We start from the raw sequence: 13,339 nt of genomic DNA, 5'->3' as shown, positions 1-13,339 counted from the left end.
CCCGGTGAGACCCCACCTGGAGTATTGTGTGTAGTTTTGGTCTCCAAATTTGAGGAAGGACGTTCTTGCTATTGAGGGAGTGCAGCGTAGGTTCACAAGGTTAATTCCTGGAATGGCAGGACTGTCATATGTTGAAAGATTGGAGCGACTGGGCTTGTATACACTGGAATTTAGAAGGATGAGAGGGGATCTGATTGAAACATATAAGATTATTAAGGAATTGGACACACTGGAGGCAGGAAGCATGTTCCCTCTGATGGGTGAGTCCAGAACTAGAGGCCACAGTTTAAGAATAAGGGGTAGGCCATTTAGAACAGAGATGCAGAAAAACTTTTTCACCCAGAGAGTGGTGGATATGTGGAATGCTCTGCCCTGGAAGGCAGTGGAGGCCAAGTCTCTGGATGCATTCAAGAGAGAGTTAGATAGAGCTCTTATAGATAGTGGGGTCAAGGGATATGGGGAGAGGGCAGGAATGGGGTACTGATTGTGTATGATCAGCCATGATCACAGTGAATGGTGGTGCTGGCTAGAAGGGCCGAATGGCCTACTCCTGCACCTACTGTCTATTGTCTATGTCTATTGTCTACTGACTAGGCAGAAAATGGTTCGGCACAGCCAAGGAAGGCCAAAAGGCCTGTTTCTGTGCTGTAATGTTCTATGGTTCTACGAGAACACAGAGCCTTGGTCAAGGGAGAACAGGAACACACGCCTTGGTCGAAGGAGAGACAGGAAATTGGAACACCGAGCCGGGACCCCTCCTTGGGTACAGGATGTAGGGCCGGGACTCATTACGCAGAACATGATGAGACAGTTCCCAATGCTAGGTAGCGGCAAAACGGCCAGACCTACCTAGCAAAGGCGTGGACACAGGCAGACAGTTCCAAACAGGGTGAGACTCCTGGCAGAGGCAAGGCGAATCAGGGTGGGGCTCCAGGTACAGGCTGCCCGGTTGGGCTCCAGGCATAGTTTGCCAGCAGGACTTCAGAGGGACAGAAGGGAACAGTCCAGCCTCAGGGTAACAACAATGACAGACTGACTTACCCAACAGAGGCAAGGACAGGATACTGACAAGATGAACCCCACAGAGACAAGGACAGGCTACTGACAAGACAAACCCCACAGAGACAAGGACAGGATTCTGACAAGACAAACCCCACAGAGACAAGGACAGGATTCTGACAAGACAAACCCCACAGAGACAAGGACAGGATTCTGACAAGACAAACACCACAGAGATAAGGACAAGATTCTGACAAGACAAACCCCACAGAGACAAGGACAGGATTCTGACAAGACAAACACCACAGAGATAAGGACAGGATTCTGACAAGACAAACACCACAGAGATCAGGACAGGATACTGACAAGACAAACACCACAGAGATAAGGACAGGATTCTGACAAGACAAACACCACAGAGATCAGGACAGGATTCTGACAAGGCAAACACCACAGAGATCAGGACAGGATACTGACAAGACAAACCAGCCACCAGCCTCAAACCCAGGGCCACTTATATTCCTGGCCCCAAGACAAGAATCAGGTGCCTACGATTAAGCCCAAATGAGACAAGGGAACGCCGGAAGACCCGGAGTCTGGAGTCCACGGACTGGACCATGACAGGAAATGAAGCTGGAGAGGTAGTAATGGGGGGCTAAGGAAATGGCGAATGAACTGAATAAGTATTTTACATCATTCTTCACTGTGGAACACTCTAGCAGTATGGTAGAAGTTTCATGTGTCAGGAGTCATGAAGTGTGCGAAGTTACCATTACTAGGAAGAAGATTCTTGGGAAACTGAAAGGTTGATGGTAGATAGGTCACCTGGACCAGATGGTGTACACCAAGGGTTCTGAAAGAAGTGACTGAAGAGATTGTGGAGGCATTAGTAATGATCTTTCAAGAATTACTCAATACTGGACTGGTTCTGAAAGAATGAAAAATTGCCAATCTCATTTCACTCTTCCAAAAGGGAGAGAGGCAGAAGACAGGAAATTATAGGCCAGTAAGTCTGACCTTAGTTGTTGGGAAGATGTTGGAGTCGATTGTTAAGGATTTGGTTTCAGGACACTTGGAGCCACATGCAAAATGGGCCATAGTTAGCATAGTTTCCTCAAGGGAAAATCTTGCCCGACAAATCTGTTGGAATTCTTTGAAGAAATAACAAGCAGGATAGACAAAGGAAAATTAGTTGATGTTGCGTACTTGGATTTTCAGAAGGCCTTTAACAAGATGCCACACATGAGGCTGATTAACAAGCTATAAGCCCATGGTATTACAGGGAAGATTCAGGCATGGATAAAGCACTGGTTACTGGCAGAAAGTAAAGAATTGGAATAACGGGAGTCTTTTCTGGTTGGCTGCCAGTGATGAGTTGTGTTCCACAGGGGTCTCTGCTGGGACCATTCTTTTCACATTATACATTAATGATTTGGTGTATTGATGGCTTTGTTACAAAGTTTGCAGAGGATACAAAGATAGGTAGAGGGGTAGGTAGTTTTGAGGAAGCCGAGAGGCTACAGAAGGACTTGGATTAGAATGGTCAAAGTAGTGGTAGATGGAATACAGTGTCGGGAAGTTTATGGTTATGCACTTTGGTAGAAGAAATGAATGGGTTGACTATTTTCTAAATGGAGAGAAAATACAAAAAAAGAGGTGCAAAGGGACTTAGGAGTCATTATGTAGGATTCCTTAAAGGTTAATTTCCAGGTTGAGTCTGTGGTGAGGAAGGCAAATGCAATGCTAGCATTTATTTCAAGAGCGCTAGAATATAAAAGCAAGGATGTAATGTTGAGACTTTATAAAGCTCTGGTGAGACCTCACTTGAAGTATTGTGAGTAGTTTTAGGTCCCTTATCTTAGAAAGAATGTGCTAAAACTGGGGAGGGCTCAAAGGCGGTTCACAAAAATGATTTTCCAAGTTTGTCATTTGACAGCTTGTCATATGAAGAGCATTTGATAGTTCTGGGCCTGTATTCTCTGGAATTCAGAAGAATGAGGGGTGACCTAATTGAAACCTGTCAAATAGTGAAAGCCCTTGATACTGTATGTGGAGAGGCTGTTTCCTATGGTGGGACAGTCTAAGACCAGAGGATACAGTCTTAGAATAGAGGGGCGTCCCTTTAGAATAGAGACGAGGGCAATTTCTTTAGCTAGAGAGTGGTGACTCTATGGAATTTGTTGCCACAAGCAGCTATGGAGGCCAAATCTGTATGTATATTTAAGGCAGAGTTTGATAGATTCTTGATTGGTCAGGGTGTGAATTAGCAACACAATCAGTGGCAGGAGCAGAGCAGTGCAAGAAGGTTACTCACAAATTGGCGAAGCTTGTATAAAAGGAGAGCTTTACAGGCATTCAGACATTCCAGAGGCCCAATCAGCAGTGGTAACAGAGCACTTCAAAGCAAATAAAAGTACAGAAGAGACAAGTGGGGTGGCCATTGTTCGGACTAGTCCAGCAGTGAGAGTGGGAGTGGCAGGCTTTGACTCAAGAGGCTTTGACAAGAGAGTCTGAGGCCAAAGAAACAGGTTAGAAGATTTGGTCTTGGTTGCCCATTGTACAGTGCAGGCAGGATGGCAGATATGGCAGTGGAATGCTCCTCCTGTCGGATGTGGGAATTCATGGGACCTGATGGTCTTCCTGAAGACTACACTTGCAGGAAGTGAAACCTACTCCAACTCATGAAGGACCGCGTTAAGAAGCTGAGGCTAGAGTTCGATGAACTTAGGATTATTCGGGAGGCAGAACAATTGATAGGTATGACTATTGAGCAGGTGGTTACATCCAGAGTGCAGAATTTGGGGAGCAGATGGGTGAACACCGAGAGAGAGGTAAAGGGAGAAAGAAGTCAGTTCAGGGTCCACTGTGGTCACTCCCTCAGCTACAGGATACTGCTGAAGGGGTTGACCTACTGAGCATGGCAGCAGCAGTCAGATCAACAGTACTGTGGTCAGCTCTGAGCCTCAGAAGACCTTAAGACCATACGACATAAGAGCAGAATTAGGCCATCTGGCCCATTGTGTCTGCTCCACCAGTCAATCTCAGCTGATCCTTTCTGTCATCTCCTCTTCAGCCCCAGTTCCTGGCCTTCTCCCCATAACCTTTGATGCCATGTCCAATCGAGAACCTATCAATCTCTGCCTTAAATACACCCAATGACCTGGCCTCCACAGCTGCATGTGGCAGCAAATTCCACAAATTCACCACCCTATGGCTAAAGAAATTTCTCTGCATCTCTGTTTTGAAAGGGCACCCCTCTATCCTGAGGCTGTGCCGTTTTGTCCTAGGGTCTCCCACCATGGGAAATATCCTTTCCATATCTACTCTGTCTTGGACTTACAACATTCGAAAGGTTTCGGTGAGATCTCCCCCCATCCTTCCGAATTCCAGCAAGTACAGACCCAGAGCCATCAAACGTTCCTCATCTGAAACCCTTTCATTCCTGGAATTATCCTTGTGAACCTCCTCTAGACCATCTCCAATGCCAGCACATCTTTTGTAGGATGAGGGCCCAAAACTGTTCACAATACTCAAGGTGAGGCCTCACCAGTACCTTATAAAACCTCAGTATCACATCCTTGCTCTTGTATTCTAGACCTTTTGAAATGAATGCTAACATGGCATTTACTTTCCTCACCACCGACTCAACCTGCAAGCTAACCTTCAGGATGTTCTGTACAAGGACTCCCAAGTCCCTCTGCATATCAGATTCCTGGATTTCCTCCCGGTTCAGAAAATAGTCCATACATTTATTTCTACTACCAAAGCGCATGACCATGCATTTTCCAACATTGTATTTCATTTGCCATGTTCTTGCCCATTCTCCTAATCTGTCTAAATCCTTCTGCATCCTACCTGTTTCCTCAACACTACCTGCCCCTCCACCAATCTTCGTATCATCTGCAAACATGGCAACAAAGTCATCTATTCCATCACCCAAATCTTTTATATACATAAAAAGAAGTGTTCCCAAAACCGACCCCTGTGGAATACTACTAGTCACTGGCAGCCAACCAGAAAAGGATCCTTTTATTCCCACTCGCTGCCTCCTACCAATCAGCCAATGTTCTAACCATGTAACTTCCCTGTAATACTAGGGGCTCTTAACTTGGGAAGCAGCCGCATGTGTGGCACCTTATCAAAGGCCTTCTGAAAGTCCAAATATACAACATCCACTGCATCCCCTTTATGTATCCTACTTGTAATCTCCTCGAAGAATTTCAACAGGTACATCAGGCAGGATTTTCCCTGAAGGAAACCATGTTGACTTTGTCCTATCTTGTCTTGTGTCACCAAGTACTCCATCACCTCATCCTTAAAAATTGACCCTAACATCTTCCCAACCATTGAGATCAGGCTCACTGGTCTATAATTTCCTTTCTGCTGCCTTCCTCCTTTCTTAAAGACTGGAGTGACATTTGCAATTTTTCAGTCCTCTGGCACCATGCCAGAGTCCAATGATTTTTGAAAGATCATTACTAATGCCACTACAATCTCTAACACTACCTCTTTCAGAACCCTAGGGTGCAGTTTCTCTGGTCCCAGTGACTTATGTACCTTTAGGTCTTTCAACTTTTTGAGCACCTTCTCCCTTGTAACAGTAACTGCACCCACTTCTCTTCCTTCACACACAACGTCAGGCATACTGCTAGTATCTTCCACAGTGAAGACTGATGCAAAATACTCATTTAGTTCATCAGCCATCTCCTTGTTCCCCGTTATTATTCCTCTGGTCTCATTTTCTAGCGGTCCTATATCCACTCTCATCTTTCTTTCTTTTTTTAACATACTTGAAAAAGCTTTTACTACCCACTTTGATATTATTTGCTAGCTTGCTTTCATGTTTTATCTTTTCCATTCTAATGATTTTTTAATTGCTCTCTGTAGGTTTTTAAAAACTTCCCAGTCTATCTTCCCCCTCTACCTACCTTCTTATCCCTCCGATATAATGTGTAACCTTGGAGAATCAGCTCTCAACTACAACCACCCTTTAGCCACGATTTGGTGATGGCCATAACATCATACCTGGCAATCTGTAATAGGGAAAGCAAGATTGTCTTCCTTATTTCTTATACTATGCACATTTAGATACATCACCTACAGAAAGGTAGGGTGAAGTCAGTTGGAGCAATAGTCAAAGGGGACAATAGTTTGGGGGACAGATAGGAGATTCTGCAGCAGCAAAAGAGACTCCAGGATAATGTGGTGCCTTCTGGGTGCTAGGGTCCACAATGTCTCTGAGCAGTTGCAGAATATTCTTGAAGGGGAAGGTGGGCAGCTGGAGGTCATGGTACATGTTGGTACCAATGACATGGGCAGAAGAGGGGTAGAGGTCTTGCACCTTAAGTTTAGGGAGTGAGGAAGGAGGCTGAAGAGCAAGACCTCCAAGGTGGTAATCTCCGGATTACTCCAGGTGAATGAGCTAGGGAAGGTCAAAACAGAAAGATAGCACAGATGAATGAGTGGCTGAGGAGATGGTCCAGGGGGCAGGGTTTCAAGTTTTTCGATCATTGGAACTTTTTCTGGGGAAGGAGGGATCTGTATAAGTGGGACGGGTTGCACCTTGAACTGGAGGGGAACCAATATCCTCGGAATGAGATTTGCTAATACTATTGGGGAAAGCTTAAACTAGATTTGCAGAGGGTTGGGAACTGAAGTGAAGAGGCAGAGGATGAGGCAGTTGGGCACACAAGTAGAGACAGCATGTTGCAAGTTTGTGACGAAGGATAGGCAGATGATAGAGCAAAGATACATTCAACCAGATGGTTTGAGATGTGTCCATTTCAATGCAAGGAGTATCATAAACAAGGCAGATGAACTTAGATTGTGGATCAATACATGGAACTATGACTTTGTGGCTATTACAGAGACTTATGTGAAGAGCAAGAGGATAAGACGTGAAAGAATAGGACCTATCAAGTGTGACAATGGGAAATGTATATGGAACCAGAGGAAATAACAGAAGTACTTAATGAATACTTTACTTCAGTATTCACTATGGAAAAGGATCTTGGTGATTTAAGTGATGACTTACAGCAGACTGAAAAGCTTGAGCATGTAGATATTAAGAAAGAGGATGAGCTGGAGCTTTTGGAAAGCATCAAGTTGGGTAAGTCGCTGGGACTGGATGAGATACACCCCAGGCTACTGTGGGAGGCAAGGGAGGAGATTGCTGAGCCTCTGATGATGATCTTTGTATCATCAATGGGTACAGGAGAGGTTCTGGAGGATTGAAGGGTTGCGGATATTGTTCCTTTATTCAAGAAAGGGAGTAGAGATAGACCAGTGAGTCTTACTTCAGTGGTTGGTAAGGTGATGGAGAAGATCCTGAGAGGCAGGATTTATGAACATTTGGAGAGGCATAATATGATTAGGAGTAGTCAGCATGGCGTTGTCAAGGGCAGATCATGCCTTACGAGCCTGATTGAATTACAAGGATGTTGCCTGGATTGGGGAGCATGCCTTATGAGAAGAGGTTGAGTGAACTCTGCCTTTTCTCCTTGGAGCAACAGAGGATGAGAGGTGACCTGAAAGAGATGATGAGAGGCATTGATCGTGTAGATAGTCAGAGGCTTTTTCCCAGGGCTGGAATGGTTGCCACAAGAGAACACAAGTTTAAGGTGCTGGGGAGTAGATACAGAGGAGATGTCAGGGGTAATATTTTTACTCAGAGAGTGGTGAGTGCATGGAATGGGCTGCCGGCAACGGTGGAGGTGGATATGATAGGGTCTTTTAAGAGACTTTTAGATAGGTTCGTGGATCTTAGTATAATAGAGGGCTATAGGTAAGCATAGTCATTTCTAAGGTAGGGACATGTTTGGCACAGCTTTGTGGGCCGAAGGTCCTGTATTGTGCTGTAGGTTTTCTATGTTTCTATGTTACTTGGATGTCTCAGGGGAAGAGTGGCTGCTGAGTATGCTGGGTTTGTGGTGTTTCAAAAAGGACAGGGTGTGAAGCAAAGAGGTGGGGGAGAGGCATTGCTAATCAGGGATAGTGTCATAGCTCCAGAAAAGGTGGAAGTCATGGAAGGATTGTCTACTGAGTCTCTGTGGGTGGAAGTCAAAAATAGGAAGGGGGCAATAACTCTGGCTGTTTTTTTATTGACCCTCTCAATAGAAACAGAGACATCAAAGAGCAGATAGGGAGGTAGATTCTGGAACAGTGCAACAATAATAGGGTTGTTGTGATGGATGATTTTAACTTCCCTAATATTGACTGGCATCTCCCTGGAGCAAAGGGTTTAGATGGGGCAGAGTTTGTTAGGTGTGTTCGGGAATGTTTCCTGATGCATTATGTAGATAAGCCAAATGAGAGGAGAGGCTGTGCTTGATCTGGTATTGGGAAATAAATCTGGTCAGGTATCTGATCTCTCGGTGGGAGTGCATTTTGGGGGTAGTGGCCACAACTCTAACTCCTTTACCATAGCACTGGAGAGGGATAGGAGCAGACAATTTGGGAAAACATTTAATTAGGGTAGTTGAAAATTACAGGGTTGCCAGGAAGGAGCTAAAGAATGAAAATAGGAGAGCTAGAAAGGGCCATACGAAGGCCTTGATGACCAGGATTAAGGAAAACCCCAAAGCCTTCTATGTGAAGTATATCAAAGTACGTGAAGAACAAGAGGATGAGCCGTGTGATACCAAACAGGTACAATAGTGGAAACATGTGCATGGAGCTGGGAGAAGTAGCAGAGGTACTTAATGAATGCTTTGCTTCAATGTTCACCAGTAAAAAGGACTTTCGCAGTTGTGGGGATGACTTACAGCGGACTGAAATGCTTGAGTGCATAGACATTAAGAAAAACGATGTGCTGGAGCTGTTGAAAGGTAGAAAGTTAGATAAGACCATAAGGTATAGGAGCAGAAGTAGACCATTTGGCCCATTAAACCTGATCCGCCATTCAATCTTGGGCTTATCCAATTCTTCCAGTCATCCCCACTCCCCTGCTTTCTCCCATACCCTTTGATGCCCTGGCTAATCAAGAACCTATCTATCTCTGCCTTAAATACACCCAATGACTTGGCCTCCTCAGTCATCGTGGCAACAAATACAGCCCAAGAGCTGCCAGATGTTCCTCATATGGTAATCCTTTCATTCCTGGAATCATTCTTGTGGATTTTCTCTGAACCCTCTCCAATGTCAGTATATTCTTTCCAAAATAAGGAGCCTAAAACTCAACCCAATAGTCCAAGTGTGATCTCATGAGTGTCTTATAGAGCTTCAACATTACATCCCTGCTCTTATATTCTATACCTCTAGAAATGGAATGCCAACATTGCATTCACCTTCTTCACAACCAACTCAACCTGGAGGTTAACCTTTAGGGTATCCTGCACAAGGACACAAGGAAAGTAAGCATGGAAGTACAGCAGGCAGTGAAGAAAGCTAATGGCATGTTGGCCTTCATAACAAGGGGAGTTGAGTATAGGAGCAAAGAGGTCCTTCTGCAGTTGTACCTAAATTAAAATTCCTGCTCATGGCCAAAATTATGTCCCACAGAAGAAGTTGTTCTCAAATGGCAGAGGTCAGCAACTGTGGCTGACAAAAGAAGTTAAGGACTACATAAAAGCCAAGGTAAGGGCATATTAACTAGCAAAAGTAAGTAGGAAGTTAGATGATAGGGAAGCTTTTAAAATCCAACAAAAGGCAACTAAAAAGCTATAAGAAGGGAAAAGATGAAATATGAAGTACAGAGGCACTGTCGGGGTAAGTTTTATAGGTACAGAGGAGATGTTGGGGTAAGTTTTTTATGCAGAGAGTGGCGAGTGCATGGAATGGGCTGCCGGTGATGGTGGTGAAGGCAGATATGATAGGGTCTTTTAAGAGACTCCTGTACAGGTACATGGACCTCAGAAAAATAGAGGGCTATGGGTAACTCTAGGTAATTTCTAAGGCAAACTAGCTAATAATATAAAGCAAGATACCAAAGGCTTTTTTTTCAGTTATATAAAGAGTGAAAGAGGATGTTTCCTATGGTGGTGGTATCAGAAACTAGAGGGCACAGCCTCAAAATTGAGGGGCGACCTTTTGGAACAGAGTTAAGGAGGAATTTTTTTAGCCAGAGAATAGTAAATCTGTGGAATACTCTGCCACAGACTTCAGTAGAGGCCAAGTCCGAGGGTATATTTAAGGCGGAAGCTGATCGTTTACTGATCAGTGAAGACATCAAATGATATGGTGAGAAGGCAGGTGTATGGGGTTTAGTGGAATCAGGGATCAGCCTTGATGGAATGGTGGAGAACAGCTGAATGGCCTAATTCTGCTCCCATGTCTTATGATTTTATACATCTCTGAAATTACTCTTCATTCTCTAAATCAAGCAATCCTAGGCCATAACTCCAAGCCTCACCATCAGTCTGCAGTCAATTCCCAACCCAGGAACCAAAACAAAATGTCAAGTACAGAAAAGCTTTGCTAGGATGGTATTGGGACTGGAGAACTGAGATATGAGGACCAGATTGGACAGGCTGGGGCAGTTTTCCTTGGAGTAAAGGAGGTTGAGGGGTCACGTTATGATAGGCATAGAATCATGAAGGACATAGAGAAGGTTGGGTTAGAGATGGTCATGGCATTTTCAGCGTAAGTGAGTCTAAAGGTATAGGTCTAAGGTGAGAGTGTCACAAACATGAGAAAATCAGCAGATACTTTTAATCTAAAACAACACGCACAAAATGCTGGAGGAACTCCTTAGACCAGGCTGCATATATGGAAAAGAATAAACAGTTGACATTTCAGGCTGAGACATTATCAGGATTCATCAAAATTGAGGGGCGACCATTTAGCTAAGGCAGAATTATTTTAGCCAGAGAGCAGTTAATCTGTGGAATGCTCTGCCACAGACTGCAGTGGAGGCCAAGTTTGTGGGTATAGTTAAGACGGAAGTTGATTGCTTCCTGATCAGTCTGGACTTCAAAGGATATGATGAGAAGGCAGGTGTATGGGGTTGAGTGGGATCCATGATGGAATGCCTAAGCAGGCCCAATGGGCTGAATAGCCGAATTCTGCTCCTATGTCTTATGGTCTTATGGACTCACGAAGGGTCTCAGCCTAAAATGCCAACTGTTTGCTTTTTTCCATAGATGCTGCTTGGCCTGCTGAGTTCCTCTGGCATTTTGTGTGGGCTAAGGTGAAAGTAGAAAGATTTAAAGGGGTCCTAAAGGGCAAGTTTTGTGGGTGAGTACATGGAACAGGCTGTGGAAAAATGTGGCAGAGACAGGTACAATTACAATGTTTAAAAGTGATTTGGACAGGTATGGGGATAGGAAAGGTTTTGAGAGATACGAACCCAGTACAGTCAATGGGATTAGCTAATAAGGTACTTTGTTTAGTATGAATGAATTGGGCTGAAGGGCCTGTTTTTATGCTGAATGATTCTGTATGCAGATGTTAATCTTTATGTCAGAGTCTGGATCTAAATCAACATAAGAACATAAGAAGATAAGAAATCGGAGCAGGAGTAGGCCATCTGGCCCATCGAGCCTGCTCCACCATTCAATAAGATCATGGCTGATCTGGCCATGGACTCATCTCCACCTACCTGCCTTTTCCCCATAATCCTTAATTCCCCTACTATGTAAAAATCTGTCCAACCTTATCTTAAATATATTTACTGAGGTAGCCTCCACTGCTTCACTGGGCAGGGAATTCCACAGATTCACCACTCTTTAGGAAAAGCAGTTTATCCTCATCTCCTTCCTGAATCTACTCCCCTGAATCTTGAAGCCATGTCCCCTCATTCTAGTCTCACCTACAAGTGGAAATAACTTTCCTGCCTTTTATCTATCCCTTTCATCCCAGATGTCATATCCAGGACAAATACATGAGAATTTAATTCCAGATGACATTGACAGCTACAGTCCAGACCATAGGTTCTAAAGTGCTCCCCTCTGAGCTGCAGCTTAAATCTTAGGCCTGACCTCAGACTAACAGGATCTAATATAGTCCCTGGCCTTTGCCTCAGCCCCCATCTACAAACACCAGCATTCAGCTCGAACAGTGATCAGTCCCAGTCTTTAGTGTCAGCACAAATGTAAGTGCACAGCCTCAGCCTGCAATCCCAGGCCATGATGCCAAGACTCATATCCCCAATCCAGTCTCGTCTCAAACCTATACCTCACCTCAGCTTCTAAACCCTGTCCTGTATCCATGTCACGTAACAGATCTGCTTGTCTGTCAAACACATTTCCAACAGTACACGTGGAGAACTCTTACCCGTCACTTCTTTTTGCTATTTCATCGCGTAGTTTTCGAATGTCATTTCGACATTTCTCGATTTCAACGACCTTCAGCCCTTCCACTGCCACAAAACAGAAAGTTGAATGAAAATCTGTGGTAACACAGATCCTGCAAGTTCTCCCATTCACACTTCCCCACTATTTTGATTCCTAACTTTGTCTGAGATCTCACTGATATCTGCCTCCACAACTTCTCCACTAACTGTTCTGCCACTCTGATTCCCATCCCCTTGCAAATCTAGTTTAACCCCCACCGTACAGCATTAACAGACCTTCCTGCTAATATATTAGTCCCCTCCAATTCAGGTGCAAACTGTCCCTTCTGTACAGGTCCCATCTTTCTGTACAGGAAACCACAGAAAGGGTGCAGAGGAGATTTACAAGGATGTTGCCTGGATTGGGGAGCATGCCTTACGTGTATAGGTTGAGTGAACTCAGCCTTTTCTCTTTGGAGTGACAGAGGATGAGAGGTGACCTGATAGAGGTGTATAAGATGATGAGAGGCGTTGATAGTGCGGATAGTCAGAGGCTTTTCCCCAGGGCTGGAATGGCTGGCACAAGAGGGCATAGTTTTAAGCTACTTGGAGGTAGGTACAGGGGAGATATCGGGGTAAGTTTTTTACACAAAGAGTGGTGAGTGCATGGAATGGGCTGCCAGCAGCGGAGGTGGAGGCGGAAACAGTAGGGTCTTTTAAGAGACTTCTAGATGGCTACATGGAGCTTAGAAAGATAGAGGGCTGTGGGTAAAGCCTAGGTAGTTCTAAGGTAGGGACATGTTCAACACAGCCTTGTGGGCCGAAGGGCCTGTATTGTGTAGTAGGTTTTCTATGTTTCTATGTCTTCTTCTCTAGAAGAGAGCCCAATGATCCAAAGATCTTATGCCTTCCCTCCTACAACAATTGCTAGGCCAAATATTAAACTGTATAATAGAAATTATACATGTCCACAGATCCCTGAAAGTTGCCTCACAGGTAGATAGGGTAGTTAAGAAAGCTTATGGGGTGTTAGCTTTCATAAGTCGAGGGATAGAGTTTAAGAGACGCGATGTAATGATGCAGCTCTATAAAACTCTAGTTAGGCCACACTTGGAGTACTGAGTCCAGTTC

General features: G+C 44.5%; 1 protein-coding gene across 13 annotated transcripts in view; it reads right to left on the bottom strand.

Moving 5' to 3' along the window:
- The window catches only part of pde9aa (phosphodiesterase 9aa), a 304,953-nt gene that overhangs the window by 133,598 nt on the left and 158,016 nt on the right, over positions 1-13,339 (bottom strand). For all 13 annotated transcript variants that reach the window (XR_012098852.1, XR_012098853.1, XR_012098854.1 and 10 more), the window contains one exon: positions 12,211-12,295. Coding sequence is in view for 9 of the 13 variants with exons in the window: in XM_073044718.1 (XP_072900819.1) it covers positions 12,211-12,295 (85 nt within the window). In the remaining 4 variants the exon portion in view is untranslated. The remainder of the gene's footprint in view (positions 1-12,210; positions 12,296-13,339) is intronic.

This window comes from Hemitrygon akajei, chromosome 5, assembly GCF_048418815.1.
Source record: "Hemitrygon akajei chromosome 5, sHemAka1.3, whole genome shotgun sequence".
Classification (NCBI taxonomy): Eukaryota; Metazoa; Chordata; class Chondrichthyes; order Myliobatiformes; family Dasyatidae; genus Hemitrygon; species Hemitrygon akajei.
Note: the sequence above shows the minus strand (reverse complement) of the source record. Positions and strands in the feature narration are given on the sequence as shown.